Raw genomic sequence first — 16,464 nt, 5'->3', positions numbered from 1 at the left:
CTGTCGACCTCTCGAGATAATTCATCAGCCATTTCATTTTCTACAATCATGAATGGCTATCGAAAAAAATATTGTGCGCAAGTCATGAGTCTGCTTCACTGAGTCGATAGTGCACGTGAATAACGCTGCGAGATTCCGCAAAATCCTTTCAAAGAATACAAAATCCTTTCAAAGGAAAGAAAGGAAGGAAATCCATAGGAAATATAAAGCTAAACGATGGCAAGTGGACTGATTCCGATCTAGAGACTCTTAATCACAGAAGCGATAATCGATCGCAGTTTGATCAAAGACCAGATGGTTTTCTCTTCATAGAAGAATAAAAGGCCTCCTTCTCATTGAAGAGGGTCTTTCTCTCATAGAGGACCCGTACGTCTTCTTCTCATAAAAGACAGCAAAGTCTTCTTCTCATTGATGACTTGAAGGACTTTTAATAGAATGCTGAAAAGTCGATCATCGAAGATCGGAAGGTCTTCCTAGAAAGTTTTCTCATAGAAGACTGAAAGGTCTTTTCATAGATGACTGAAAATTCTTCTCATAATAGACTGGAAAGTCTCCTCATAGAAAACTGGAAGGTCATCTCGTAAAAGATTGTAAAGGTCTTCTTCTGGCCATATAAGAGCAGAAGGTCTTCTTCTAGCCATAGAAGAGCAGAAGGTCTTCCTCTGGCCACAGAAGAGCAGAAGGTCTTCTTCGCGAAGAAGGTCCTTTTCTCGTTATAGAAGACTAGAGAGTATTCTCCTTTTAATGGAAGACTACAAAAGTATTCCCAAAATCAAATGGGCAATAAGAACTTTCAACCCCTTGAAATCACCTAGACCAATGCCCGCCATGCTACATGTTTCGACGACAATAGCTCCGATTCTGGGTATGATTTGTATGTCCTGTCTGCGTCTATCGCACATTCCGCTCTCCCAAAGCTGGTCATTAACTTCCAAAGGACTATAGATCTATTAGTCTCTCCTCTTTTCTATTTAAGCCCTAGAAGCTCAAATTCTGTTGGGTTCCAGGCAATTGCAATATTTCCGAAAATGAGGAAGCAGATGAATTGTCAAGACGGGGATCCGAATCAATTGAAACATTGAAGTCGAGAACTCGGCTAGATCACCTTTGTGCCACATTTTTCGTGCGATACGCTCGCACTACTCCGGAAGATTTCAACAAAAATGGTTAGATGATAGGGGATGTAAAGTGAATAAGAATATTTAACACACAATCTCCGAAAGGAGAACAAGGTCAAGCATCTCCATCACAGATCACTGTAGCGTGAGAGCCATGACTTCTAAATGAAGTAGCAATTATACCGATTACTCCGCCAAGGTAGTCGAACATGCACTCTGTCACTATCCAACTCTTATCAATGTGAGAAACAGATCTTCCTTCTTTCTCTAAAACAGAAACAGGAGTAATTCTTCAGTTAGCCAGAAGATTAAAGTGGCTTAGCAAATTGAGGATGAACAAATTGGACTAGCTATATCCAAGTGGAACGGTTGCCTTAAGGCGTCCTTAAAAATAACCTAACCTACACTCAGATATTACCACTTATTAGAATATACAGGATCCGGACATGTCCAAAACTTAAAAAATGTCATCTTCCCATTCCCGTAGCCTCAGCGCACTTCTTTCTACTTGAAGCTGAACCAGAATATCCAGCAAAATCGCACTACTGGATTCAATCGCATCGAACCAGATAAGTTGAGCCCCTCCTTTTCCCTATGGTCTAAGCCCAAGCTTTTCCCTATGGCATTCTTTAATGAATAGACCGCAATGCGACTTTTTAGTCACTCCCGATGTCCCTGATCCAGTTTAAACGCCGTTCCACGATCGTACCAAGATGTTTGGAGCTCAAAAACATATCCAGTGGCTCCAGTATTGGATTTATGTGTTTCTCACGAACAATACTCGATCAAGCTTAGTCGAGTTTACTTCCAGATCATTGCATGGGCCTAACTTGACAGCTGCACTTGTATATTTTACATCAGATTTGACATAGTTGGAAGGAATCTACCCTGGGACAGAGGTGAGAGAACTCCTAACTACAGTGTACCTCTGCTGACAATTATGAAACTCTATTTGTTGAGGTTCATGCTGTAGCCAGCAGCAATAATTCAGTCAGTTTTGTTCACAAGTTTTAACAAAAAATATTTCAAACAACCATTTGAGATTAAATTCACTAAACAGGCTGTATAGCAAAGGTCCTTGAAAATGCAAGAAGTATTTAGGTAAATTACTTTAATTCCCTGCACTGCAAAACAAAATGTTATAATTTCCCAAATTAACCATAAGATAATCAGGCAAATGGACTAGCCATGTTATGACCACCACCAACGACCAAATTTCCTCATAAAATGTTTAACTCCAACTCTTTAAGGATATGTAGTCTTTGAAAATAAAATAATAATTATAATGACAGGCTATGCAAGCGATAGAGGTGATGGGGCGGGGAGGGGAGATTGGCGATGGAGAGGCAAATATACAACACATTGAAATGCATTGAGGCATTCAGACAGAGAAGTGGTGTTGTTATTGTGGTACATGTTGGTCATGTATTAAACGAGGCATTATTGATGTATGTTTGATTGTACACAAGAGGCTATATGAGGATGGTGTACACACACTTACAGGATAAGACAGGATATACATAAACATGAACATATACTGTACACCTAAAACCAACAACAACAAGAGCAGCAGCAATACATGTTGTGTATATACGACGGGTTTGCCTAAATGTTTGTATGTACGCCTGTGTGTCCAAAAATATGCGTATATACTTTGGGTGTTGTTGTTCTTCTTGTTGTTGGAGTTCGTGTTGTTGTTGCTACTGTTCAATTTTGATGGCTACCGCCAACAACACAAATGGTTTATTCACCTTACCCCAAACCCCAATCCAGCATCTTCTCATCATTGGCCAAAAAGAGGAAGATATTTCATAATGATACCCTGTTGTCGTCGGCGGGTTGCCTTTGTCCACAGGGAAAATTATTCTTAAGAAAGTGCTGATTTTGCTTGCCTGCTTGCTGCCGCTGCTGCTGACATTAATGTGACTGCAGTTGATGCCATTTAAATTTTAGCTCAAAGATGCAACAAGAAACGGTGTGAGGAAATTTCACAAAAGATGTCTCTATTGTTTTTAAACTTTCAAAACCTATAATTGTTTTACAACGATTGTGCTTGCAGCATTCCTATGTGTGTGTGGCAGGCGGGTGGGTGGCTGGGTGATTGGTGTACTGGATTCAGAAGGAGTCAATAACTTAAGCGGTTTTATTATAATTGATTTTACTGCCTTTGATGCAAAAACACAAAAACAAAATTTAATTATTTGAAAATGTACACAAAACAATTATGGCTGTTTGGAAATGTGTGTTAGGCGCGACTTTATAATTGAGTTGTAATATTATTTTAATTAAATCATTATAGGCTGTTTCAGTTATCGTGGCTACTTTATAATTATTTAAGTGAAGGATCGCTGGATGTGGGTACTTAAGGTGAGAGAATTTGGTAGCATCGACAATTAAATATTTTATAAAAGCCCCATAGACGGCATCACTTTGTAAATACTTTTAAGTACGACTTGTTTGAACTTTGACATACTCAATGGCATTACCACAGTGTTAAATTTTCAATATCAGGGAGTTGTTCAGAGTCTTGTATGGATGCATGCCGATTTTCTAAAAGTCAAATTCTGGGGCGGGTTGAAGTTGAGTTTATTTCGGAAACATCATCATATGCCTTGTGAGTCATATGATTGGAGGGGAATTTCAAGAGTTTCGTTTTATGACGTAAATATCATTTGATAAATACACTGAGTCATGATTTGTGTCATAGCCAAGGTAAGATTTTGACCACATAGACACTCAAAAAATCTTTTTGATGATAATACTACCCAATCCTCAATACGAGAGGCTCTATGACCTTATCCTCTGCCTGTTAATCTATAAAAAATCAACCCCATCCACTAACCTTTTCTAACGGAAAAGTCTCCCTTAGAGGCCAACCAAAGACTTAGTTATCTTAAGTAAGGTAAGAAATCAAAGTACGGGTTGGGACGAGTATGGAACAGTCTTAAATAGATACAACAGTGAGTCAATTAAAGAGGCTTTCTATATTTCCTGATTTTGACGTGTTCTTTTAAAGGATCCATAGTTCATTGAAGTATCGAGCGTGAAGATAGTAGGAGAACTGATTTCGACTTCAAGGTTTAGTTTGCATAGATGTAGAACCTCGTCTTTTTACGGAAACAAGTGTTTTCAACAAAATTAGAGGAATCTTCAAAATTGCATCAAATTGTGCCTACCATACATACCACCAGGTTCGGATGATTTGGAGGTAAAACTAATCGACAATTTAATTTTGAAGGCTTGACGGTATCTATCTTACTTTCCGACTCCTTGGGGAGAAAGTACTTTTTCAGACATTCTCCTGACTGGGGAATCGAGTAACTTAGAAATTTTTTAGTACTAAATTCAAAAGTATGCATCACTACTTCTAATTGTACTGCACAACAGGCTCAACAAAACCAAAACGCGTTGAAATAATCTATACTCGGCATAGGCGGTGGGGGGAGGCTTTTAAAAAATGTTAATCTTCTTTAAAACCATGCTATTTTTTCTATCCTGATCAGCAGTATGAGCAAGGCCTCGAATGCTCTGGCATCTGCTAATAAACGAAACATTAAATTAATAAAGATTCTGACTATTAGTGGAAATTTTAGATCATTTGGGAAGTAATGCAATGCAGGCTCTTGTTAAACTATCAAAGGTAGACACAAAACCTTGTCCCGTTTTTTCCAAGAAATAACCACAACTTTAGTTGCCGGTACTATATTTTAATCCTACAGGAGGACATCTTAAGAAGCCATTTTATCGCGCTGTTAATCACTCGTTCATGCTGAGATCCTCAGGAATGTTTACTCTGTATTAGACCAGAACAAGTAAAAAACATTAAGTTTTTCCGGACCGTGCTTTTAATACTCTCCACCTTTTCGTTAAAAAAAAAACGTTTTTAATAAAATATATGAATTCAAACGTGTTCCACTTTAAACTACAAATACCAGCAAGACCGTTTGGATAATGCTGTTAATCTTTTAAGAAAATCATGAAGTGGGTGAGGATTTACATGGAGGCCATACCAAAACGGGATCCGCGATAGACAATTTTATACTTTAAGGCTTAGTAGATGGCAATTCTTCTTAAATACGAAATTTGAAACAATTTCGTGGGTAAATGTGACAAGCGTTATTAAAATACCGAATGACGCTGGGTTTCGTTACATGTGCGCATTAGGAAAACGTATACCCCAATGTTCTACAACCCGAGCTAGAACTCATTATGAACTACAAATACTAATGTCCTACCACCGGAACTAGAACTCATTATGAACTACAAATACCAATTTTTAAACAAATCCGTGGGAAAATGTGACAAAAATCACCAAAAAAATGAATATCCGAAGTTGGGGCCAATACGAAAATGTGGACCTATATATTATATGTTCGCCACCATTGCGAACTACAAATACTAATTTTTAGACAAATCCGTGGGAAAATGTGGCAAAAATCATCAAAGTACGGAATATCGGGAGGTACGTTATATGGGGGGCTATACAAAAACGTGGACCTATACACACAATGTGGCGCTACCGGAGCTAGTGGCCATTATGACCTACAAATACCATTTTTAAGGCAAATCCTGAAAAAATGTGGCAAAAATCGTCAAAATACCGAATATCGGGAGGTAACGTTATATGGTGGCTGTATCAAAACGGGGACGGATGTGGACCATTTTTAAGACCAAAGAAACAATACAAATTGTTCTGCCAAATTTTGAAGCTATATGTCAAATAATGTGAGCTGTATCGTGATATCAACAAAGAGACAGATGGACTTCGTTAAATCGACTTAGATTTTTATGCTGATTATGAATATATTTACTTTTTGGGGTCTATGACGAATATTTAGGGATGTAACAAACGGAATGACAAAGTTAATATACCCTCCTTTTCATGGTGGAAGGTATAAAAAAACCAGTGAATACACGTTGCAGACAGGAATGCCTAGACATCCAGAATTTAGACGGCTCAAGCCATCATAGCATGTCCTTCCTTTTGAACATATATCAAAATATGCGAAATTGGCGTATTCCCCTAGACAAACCATTCTACTAATTATACTTTTCTTTGACCGATTTCTTGTCTTTGTCGCTTAAACATATTTCCTTTCCTGGACCTTTGGTCCATGGTGTTCTAGAGTATTTTCCTCGAACACCATGGACCAAAGGTCGCTCCGTAAAGCAGCTGTCGATAAGCTCTCAGTGGAAAACTTCATTCAGTTGGGGTGTATATATGGTATATGTGTTCCTTTATAGAAGACAAAACCGATTAAATTTTTCAAAAATTTAAAATTTCTAGTCTAACAATTTCATCATGATAATGGGTATCTTGAAAATAAAATAATAACCAACCAATAACATGGCTATCTATAAATACTGCCGATCACCTGAAAATTGTTGCCCAATCCATCAAGTGATCCCGAAACCAAGCGAAGTTGATAAGTGGTAAACCAAACAATTTTTTTTTTGGAATCCAATAACCCAAAAACTTAACAGAGAACATCTGACAAATACAAAACATGACACGAGAAAGTATATGTAGGAAGAGACCAAATTACGGACAGAAACTGGTGAAAGAAAGTGGCAAGACAAAGGCAAAAATGCTCACCAACACATAGGCAGAGATTATGGCCTTACAATGAACATTGTAGAGCAATGTTCAGTGGCCAATAAGGGCGAAATGAAACATCTGTTATGCAAGGTGCAAAACATCGTTTAAAGCCGGTTAAAGTAGAATTTAAAATGGATTTAGTTGTTATATACAACATGGTTAGGTCTTTACTTGTTTTAGGGCACTGATGTGTTATCCCAATAAAAACATTGATGGAACATTTCCTAGGGATTGGTCATGTAAATTATTTATCATCATTAACCAAAAATCTCCTTCTATGCCCAATTCTTTTTCGGATATATATTTTGCCATGAAAATTTGTAGCCATGATTTCAGTACTTGTGGCGAAGTTATTTTCAAACTTCTCTTGGTTTTACTTCAACTCCAGGTGAAATCATGGTGTACGACTTTGGGAGAGCCATGATTCCAGTTCTTTTGGAGAAATTATTTTCAAACTTCTCTTGGCTTTACTTCAATTCCAGGTGAAATTATGGTATACGACTTTGGGAGACTTCTTCGAATTGTCACTAAAAACTAGCAAAAAGTGATTCCTGTAAAGAGCAACAAAAACTTTTTAATTAACTTAGATTTTGAAATATTCTACCTACTAAAACTCAGCATCAAGTTCATATGGTGGTAGGAACATAACCTCAAAAGGAATACGCTCCACATGGAAGACATAGCGCACAGCAATTAAATCTCTTCTTTCTGATTTATTATCCTCAATGCCTTGTCACACAAAAAAAGGTATCTGCCACTAAGCCAATCTTTTGGTCTCAAAACTCCCCAGGATTTGAGGTTATGATATGGAAAATTCCAAAAACCGAATTGGCGACTCTCTTATGGAATTGACACATTTTGGCCAGATTGGTTGAGTGTCACCACAATAGTTTTACAGTTGTTGTGTGGTAATATGTCATCAGCATCACATTGCCTCTTCAACGAATGAAAATACCAAAACAAAAAACGATAATTAAGAGCAAAAAATAAAATCGAAGATATACAAAACATCAGGCATGGCGGAGTACGAAAACAAACAAACGACGAACAACCAAGCAACCAGCTAGCTATATGGCAAGAATAGTAATATCTACATTGAGGTTCACCATGAGATAACATGGACGTGGAATACTAGCAGCCAAGCTGCTCGAAACAGCAACAACAACAACACAAAATCTAGCAACAAAAAATCCCATACAAAACGTAAACGTGCTTAGGTAAGAAGCAGTTCGTCACTCGTTTCCGAGCTGTTTTGGTGTGCTTGTGCTAACTAACAACCACAGCCACCACCACTACAACGAAGAAACACAACCACTTCGCAATTGAAGCTACAGCTAGCTACTGCGTATATATTCTTCTCCACTGCTCTTGCATGACATTTGGGTGATTTGGTAAAGGCAAAGCTACCATTGTGACTAAGGTGATGTCGACAAACAATGATGACAGCGGCGACCACACCACTTTGGTAAACGCATGGATTCCAGGCCCAGCGGAGTATATATATGGCGAACGTGTGTGTGCCTATGGAATGAGAGATAGCGAGGCAAACACACAAACACAAGCTACTGTGGAATCGATTCTTTCCATAGCAATACACAACCGAGACACAGAGTTGCTTTTGTCCAAGCATACAAATGAGTTCACAACAACGACTGGTGGACCATGAACCCCGAGTCCATATAAACGATTGTGTAATCAAAATAGGTATATTGTTCTTTTAAGGATTTCCAAACGATTCCACTAGGCCACCAAAATAAATGTATTTATCGGGCCAGAAAAAAAGGTTAATTCAAACACTGGATGTTTCTCCTCGTGTGTGTGCCATGTCAATCTGTTACCTAGCCACCAGTCATATGAACGACAATGGACTGGTTATTTGCTTGGCTCGAGAGTTGTGGTGGTGACGACTCAGTGCCTGCCGACTACTATTGATTACCACTACACAGGCACCACCGTTCAATGGCGATGGCAATGAGACAAATGTGGCGAATGATGCACACGTCAAACGATGGCTAAATAATGTGGGTCTGGCAATTATATGCGCCAACAACGACGACAACAACGGAGGCAGATGATGATGACTACATGCAAAATCCAACCTAACCTCACTTTGTTCGCCATCACCTCATCATGGAGTATAATTATCATAAACGTTTGCCCAGTCACTCGGCACACTCGTGTTTGGCTTTGGTATTCGGCAGCAGTGGCGGCAGCAGAAATGTACCCAGTCCACGTGAAAATGGACGGGTGTGGTCGTGTATTCCAACTTACCTTGATGGATACACAGCTATGGATTTTGCTAGCCAAGGGCTCCTTGTCGGCTGCATAACTGTTTAAAATCGATATACATTCGTTGTCTGGAGCTAAACACAGGCGGCAGCAGTTGTGTCTCCTCTGTTGGTTCTGCTGCTGCAGACGTTCATCCGACATTTTGAATTTGTCCTATGTCGATCCACACTTCCACACACAAGAAAACTGACTCTTTTCTGAATCTTAGTGCTTGTGGAGGTGGCAGAACTGCTCTTTCCACTCAGACAAATAAAAAATGATGATTGTTCCTTATTCCAAGTATTATGTATTCGCCGTCGTTTGCCTGTTTGATATTTAATCTTTTTTATTTTGTTTTCACTTTCTCTTTCAATTATTATTGCAAATTGTTTTTGTTTTTTCCGTCTGTTATTTTTTGCAAGCACAGTTTTTTTCGCATTTGAATTCACTTATTTTGTGCGTTTATAAATTTTGACAATTTTTCCTTGCAAATTTTTTGTGAATTTTTCTTCTTCTACATTTTTGGTGTGTATTCCACTTGTCCTCGATAGCTACGGAGGAATAATCCACGACTGCTCGCAACGGGATTTCAAGAAACTGTGCGTCTGGTTTTGGGTTTTGCCGGAATGGATTGTGCATTTTCTCTGTTTCCATGCTCTTTCGCGAATATGCCCGTTAAGTGCGAATGAAGCCGTTGCGCCGCCACTCACTCACCGTTGAATATCGGCGTTCACAATTGTTCTCATCGACTCTAGTTTTATGGCAAGAAATGCTCAATGCTAAAATTATCTTCCATTACAAAGATATGTATTTTTTGGTCTTAAAAATAATAATAAATAAAAAAGAAAATATATAATATTTAAATACATTGATTTAACTGAGTTTATGTTTACAATTGACAATAACATATGATTGATAGCATTATACAAAGGTCGCTGGCCACACACAGAATTTGTGTCATGAAAAAATCTAAACTATGAGCAGCAGTAAATGGCAATTAGGTGTGTCTGGTTACTTTTCCAGCAGGAATTGTCCAGCAACTTCTTTTTGAGAGAATAAGGTAGTTTTATTCACTTTTGCAAGGAAAATACGAAAAGTAAACAGACGCTATTCCTGCAGAAGCTTGCAACTAATCAGCTGATTTGTCAAAACAAACCAATTTGTCCCCCATAAGGAGAATTAAAACAAAGGAAGCAATACTAATTTTACAAGTATTTTAAATAAAAATGTTGGAAATAGTCGTTTATTTTCTTATTGCATATTAACATTTACGTTTTTCACATTTTGTAAAGTTGTTCTCCAATTCCAAAAAAATATTTTCAAATTGAAAGCACAAAAAGAAATAAACAAACAATAGAAAACATCTGATTGAATGTCGATTAATTAGAAGAAGAAGAGTTGCAAGTGATTGCAAGAAGAAATTTTTCCAGCAAGAATTTGCAAACTCTCACTGAAAGAACTGTCAAAATTTCTCTCTCCAACCGCTCTCTTTTGCAGAACTTTTGGGTTAACAGACGACTTCCAGTAACAATTTGTAACAATTGTTACAAACTTTAGGGTAACCAGACACACCTATTGTTATGTTCCAGAATCTACTATTTTTGCAATTTTTTTGATATCATAAATGGAATATCGGTTATAGCAGTAAAAAATGTTTACATTCCTGCAGTTCTGGAACAGACCAAATGTCTCCCAATCGATGCTAAAGAACCTTGTATGATTGAACATTTTATGCAAAACAACCGATTAACTTGAAAATATATAACAGACACATTACGCTTTAGTTCATCCAATCAGCTGATTTTCTAACAACACACAGCGTCCGGTAATATTGCGGATATGGCAAGAACTAACATTTTTTTTTTTTGGCTTAATTTAGTTTCTTTTTTCTGACTTTAAATTTTAGCAATGAAAAGCTTTGTTTGTTTTTTATTGTTTGAAGGTAATAATCTGTGAATAGAGTTAGATCCCTATCTTTAAAAAATATAAAACTTCAAAATTTCTTTGAAAATAATAGATACAATTATTTATGGAATTATCCTTATGTAAAAAGCTCTATCAAATCGAGCTCTTTTGCCAAGTACATTTTTCGACCTTTCCAATTATTCAATTAATTAGAAATAATTTGTTGTAACAGTTTGTCATAGCTAATTTCATCTTAAATATCGGCTTTATATGGTTTCCTCACCTTTTTCCCAATCATTAATCATTTTACAATCCTTCAAATATCGCGTTTGATTATATGCATTTTGAATTTATTGAAAAAAAAATCGTTTTATTTATATGAAATTTTAAAAATATGTAGAATCTCAAGACGTTATGTTTACAGAAAATAAGGGTTAGTTCCTATTCCAATTTAGTCATGTTATAAAAATGCCAATAAACCAATAATATCCTCTTTTTCAATAAAAAAAATTATGTTTAGTTTGATTCATTATCAGGTATACAAAGAAGTTATTTTATAATTTCAACTAAATGTCAATCCGCAAAAGTTCGAGTGATAAAATCTCCCCTTGAAAAAGTCAGATACACTTCCCTCAGAGTTGAGTTTACAAGTGCATCGTCATAAAGGCAACGAATGTGCCACCAAGTGAAGAATTTTATCTACAATCACAACTTTGTCCAAACAGATGGTCTATTGGTGGGGATTAACTAGACAATGGGTTCAGCTGTGTCCAAGCGAGTAGTGTTGTGTAGCTTAATTCGAAGCTCTTCAAGCTAGATTTTGCATCTCACTTTTGGATGTTACAAAGTGGTTACAACACTACCCATCTACAATGCTTGGACACTTTACCGTGCTCATCCGCCACCAGGTATATTACAATCCATTGAATTAGTTATCCGACCTATGCGACGATTGGGACGTAGACCCCCGTTACCACCGGAGCCACCACCACTGCCGCCGCCTCCTCCACCTCCGCCATATCCACTACCAGAACCCCAACTGCTACCACCACCACGTCGATTTCCGTTACTTCCGCGGTTCTCAACGTTGAATGGTGCTATCAGAGTTCGGAAACTGAAATGGAGTGTGTTAACTTAATGCATTTCTATAGAATTTATTCATAATACGTACAATTGAATGACTATGAGCCATAGACCCGTGAAGATCTCCATTACACGAGCCATGTCCCAAGGTCGTTTTTCCAAAACCCGACCATCTGCAATGTAGAATTTATTGATTATTGCTGTGAATGAAAATGATGCTAGGGGTTTAATTTTCTTACTGCGATCTATGTACACCATTTTGGGATGGTGACAAAAATATCTGGGTAAATTTTAATGCTTTTCGCAGATGTTTTTGTTTCTACTAAAAACAAGCACAATGACGATGTTTTTTCTACTGATAAACTGACGTGGCTGTCAAACTATAAATGAGCACAACGGCAGCGTTTAACGGCAGTGCTGTTTTATTTAATGGTGTAACTTGAAAAGTGACGTATGACAGAATTAATAAATATAAAAGCATGCATGGCACAATAACAATAATTATAATTTAGCCATGCTCTGGCGTTTTCTGGAGAAACCAGAATTTCAGAATTTGGATGTTGTCAATAAATGTATGGGAAAATTGTATATATTTTACCATGAAGTTGCCTTTTATAATTTTGCCATGATAACAATTCTTAGTTTTTTTAAATACGCAAGTGACTATTGACATAAATACATTAAATAATTGTTGTTATCACCTTATATATATGTTCTATTACCGAACACATTTCATGTTGTGCGTGCATTTCGAACGTAAAATTATCAGTTTTAATTTTGAAAGTCGAGGGTCGAGAAAGTCGAGGGAAATTTGTGAAGAAATTGTTGTGGTTATCAAATAGACCTAATTACGCTGTTCCAAAACCTGCAAGAATGTAAAAATATTACGCTAACCTATTTGTCCTTTATGATATCAAAACAAATTGCAAATCTAGTAGATTTTTGCAGGGTCTGTGACAGAGCATTTGCCACGGATTCAGGGTTTCAGGGGTCTCAAAATTATTTAAGGCAATCTTGTGTAAATATAAAGTATATACAATTTTACAATTTTTATAAAGTATATACAATAAGTTAGATTTACTAAACTACTACTGCTTAAATAAAACATAGGCACATTGTAATACGTTTTATTAACAACTTTATTTTAAATTCGAAAAAAATTATGGTGTTGACATTTATTTATTTTTGGAGTAAACGTTTCATTTTGGCATTTTAAACGAAGTTTTGAATATGTATGTTGATTCTAAAAATATTTTGAAAATATATATTTTAACACATTGTATTAGTTATTATTATTATTAGTAACGGGTAAATTTTAATATTAGATATATATTTTGATGGTCTCTAAATATATTTATATATATAATTTTGTTTTTAATTTGGTATATAATTTAAAGTATATAATATTTGGTTGGGTATATGTGTAAGTTGTATTATCGACAGGAAGTTATTGTTATTTTTGTTGTTTTTCGGAAACCTAGCCTACAAAAAATATGTATGTACGTACGTATGTTAATAAATAAGATTGATTATTGCTGACAAATACCTCCTCCAAAATTCTTACTCACTTCGTGTCATTGTAAAGCTGGATACGTTTTACATACCTTATTGTAAAATAAATATCATTATTCTCATTTTATTATTGTTCAATCACCTTCACTCTTAACAGTGCTAACACTGGCCCTCGGCCGATTCGAAAATACGAGCAAATACCGACGGTATTTCGCCAATCATATCGGTAGCCAGCATGCCACGTCCATGCTTCTGAAATGCCGCGGCATTACAATGCTTTAGAAAATAACTGGCTGCAAAGGCGGCCAGAAACCCGGGATTAGCCTGATTGGCTTCCAAGGACCAATGGAAAAACACCGATAAGACGCCACACAGCAAATCGCCCTGACCGCCGCAACGTCGACCGGAACCACCAGCGGGCATTACATAAATCTCCGAGGTGTTTGGTATGTGAATGCGGTCGCGTGCACCTTTTTCCAGTACAATAACCCCCTCACCCAGTGAGGCCATACGCTCTTTGCAAAATTTGTCACTTTCACTGGCCGGGGAGGCAACTGAACCAAATAAGCGACGAAACTCAATGGCATTTGGTGTTAGAATTATATTGCGTTGTCCCTCGATTAAATCCAAATGATCGTTGAGTATGGCCAGACCATCGGCATCAATGACCATAGGCTTTTCAATTTGTAAACAAACTTTGATAAGTTCGATGACAGTCTTTTGTATTTCTGGATCCCGACCCAAACCGGGTCCAATTATCTAAATAAGTTTTAATTTGGAAATGGAAAACAAACAAAATGGAAAAAGAAAAAGTGCAAGAAAAAAACATAACCTCAACATGATGTTTTCATCAATAATGTAGGCTTGTCTATACTGTATGCTACATCAGTACAGGCTACTACTTACAATTACATGTAACCTTTCCAACCATGGTGCTATTATTTCGATGGCATTTTCATCGTCTAAATTCGGATGTACTATCAACTCGGGACTGTATGACTTAATGACAACGGCAGCCTCCTTCCGACAAAAGACATGAGCCAAATCGGCACCTACCTTCAGCGATGAAATTGCTGCAAAATATGGAGCTCCCGTATATTCAAGTGAACCTCCCACCACACCAATCCTGCCGTATTGCCCCTTATGCTTGCTATCGGTTAATCGAGGCACTACTGTCCTTGAAAGCTTGAGTAATTTTTGTGTTTGAATTGGTATTTCCATGCCGACGACGTTCAATTGCTGTGATGTTGTTTTGTTAATTTGCTGTTGGTGTTGTTGTGTTTGCGTATAAAAACTACAGGCATTATCTGTCGTTGGACTTGGCAAACACCTGAACTGACTAATTAAAAATACAGTTGTACGCGGCTTGGTTCGCAGTATTGAAGTTTGCATTGCAAACGAGCTTTAATTTAAAGCGTAAATTAAATTAATTCTGTAATTTTTTGACTACGTTCGAAGTAGACAAAAAATCTATTCAAACGCACTTTGCTTTTGGAAGAATCGATGAATGTGGTGGTTACATTTCAAATGCGAATATTGCAAATTCCAATGTTTTTTATGTTGATTCTGCAAAAAACAACGAACGCAATAACAGCTGATGAAGAGAAAATGGAGAGAATAAACAAAAGGCAAAAGGAGCAGGGTTGTATAAATAGTAGTGCGACGACTATTGCAATTGTTGCCAGATGAATTGGAAAGATTTTTCGTTTGTAGTTCCATGGCTCCATTCCATGCTGGATGTTTGACTTAAAGTGATGATCATATAGTTAGGAATAGGTAAAGCCATTTTAAATAAGCTTTTCATTATCTGGATTTTTTGTAATTGAGTATGATTGCATATGATATGTCACAACAAATACATGAATTGTTTGTTTACATTAACTCAGGTACTCTCTAAATTGTTATAAAAAACCTGACCTTTGCATGGAAATTTTGGAATAACCCGTTCGCCCAACTTTTTTTTTGCATCCCATTTAAGTTCCACCGCCAAGCCTGTGCGTATTATGTTCAACTAACCAAATGATTATAGATGATTTATGGCTGCAGCCTATATTCTGTCTATTACTTACTGCCAGACCTTACATATACTTGGTATTAATATTACTGATAGTACATAGTGCTGGCCTTTACTTTGAGAGTACTATTAGCGTTGAATTACTGTGTACAACGTCAAAAAAAAAAAAAAACAATGTTAGAAAAGTGGCCTACTCGGAGAAGTACCGGGTCCTAGTCTGGGTTTGTGATGTCCTCAAACAAATTAGAACTGTCTTGGAAAAGAATTTGTTTAAAACCTTCAAATGGAGACAGAATCCACTCCACTCGTCCGACAGCTGTTAAAATTATTCCAGTGACAGCTCATTATATTGTTTACAAGCGTACAAAAGCATTTTGGTGTGATTTCTTTATATTTGGCTGGAAAACCACAAGTGGCTATCGTTAGAGGACTCCAGCATTTAAATATAAATAAATCTTTTGTGTCTCGTACCATCGCTCGTTACCGTGATACTGGTAGCGTAGCCCGACGTCAAGGAAATGGACGGAAGAAAACAGCAACATCAGCAGAAATGGTTCGAAGAGAAGTGACTTGATCGAAACCCGCAGTGGCCTAAATATGGCTCGTGAGCTGAACATATCGCAATTTTCCATTCGGCAAATATTGAAAAATTAGCTCGGGGTAGAGCCATTGAAATTCCAAAAAGTGCAAGAACTTCACCACTTTGCTTGGCCGAAAGTGCTGAACTACCGAATTTGGTTTTCTCCGATGAGAAAACATTCCTTGTGCAGCAGTTTGTAAACAAACAAAATTGTCGTATTTACTTGCCAAAGAGGTCAGCTGGAAATGTACACCTTCGGTTGGCCACCAGAATTCAAGCACCGACCATGGTGATGGTGTGGGCCGCCATAACAGCCGATGGTCGCTCTCTGCAATGCCGAATATTATCTCGAAAATGTTCTGGAGGGTGTATTAAAGCCTTGGGC

General features: G+C 37.2%; 3 protein-coding genes across 3 annotated transcripts in view; all 3 read right to left on the bottom strand.

Moving 5' to 3' along the window:
- LOC101891999 (zinc finger protein hangover) overlaps positions 1-9,688 on the bottom strand; it is a 31,856-nt gene extending 22,168 nt beyond the window's left edge. The window contains exon 1 of the mRNA XM_020037644.2: positions 8,989-9,688. Within this exon, the coding sequence (XP_019893203.2) occupies positions 8,989-9,147 (159 nt within the window). The 5' untranslated portion in view covers positions 9,148-9,688. The remainder of the gene's footprint in view (positions 1-8,988) is intronic.
- A 1,560-nt stretch (positions 9,689-11,248) lies between these two features.
- LOC101891825 (glycine-rich selenoprotein) lies at positions 11,249-12,372 on the bottom strand. The gene is made up of 3 exons (XM_005185992.4): positions 12,213-12,372; positions 12,062-12,146; positions 11,249-12,004 (listed from the first exon to the last, which is right to left on the bottom strand). The coding sequence occupies exons 1-3, from the start codon at positions 12,229-12,231 to the stop codon at positions 11,785-11,787; spliced, it is 324 nt and encodes a 107-aa protein (XP_005186049.1). The 5' UTR covers positions 12,232-12,372; the 3' UTR covers positions 11,249-11,784.
- Positions 12,373-13,094: 722 nt separating this feature from the next.
- LOC101891655 (ATP-dependent (S)-NAD(P)H-hydrate dehydratase) lies at positions 13,095-15,084 on the bottom strand. Its single transcript, XM_005185991.4, has 2 exons — positions 14,392-15,084; positions 13,095-14,244 (listed from the first exon to the last, which is right to left on the bottom strand). The coding sequence occupies exons 1-2, from the start codon at positions 14,875-14,877 to the stop codon at positions 13,645-13,647; spliced, it is 1,086 nt and encodes a 361-aa protein (XP_005186048.1). The 5' UTR covers positions 14,878-15,084; the 3' UTR covers positions 13,095-13,644.
- Positions 15,085-16,464: the final 1,380 nt, after the last annotated feature.

Source organism: Musca domestica, unplaced genomic scaffold, assembly GCF_030504385.1.
Source record: "Musca domestica strain aabys unplaced genomic scaffold, Musca_domestica.polishedcontigs.V.1.1 14, whole genome shotgun sequence".
Classification (NCBI taxonomy): domain Eukaryota; kingdom Metazoa; phylum Arthropoda; class Insecta; order Diptera; family Muscidae; genus Musca; species Musca domestica.
This window is presented reverse-complemented; position numbering and strand designations above follow the sequence as displayed.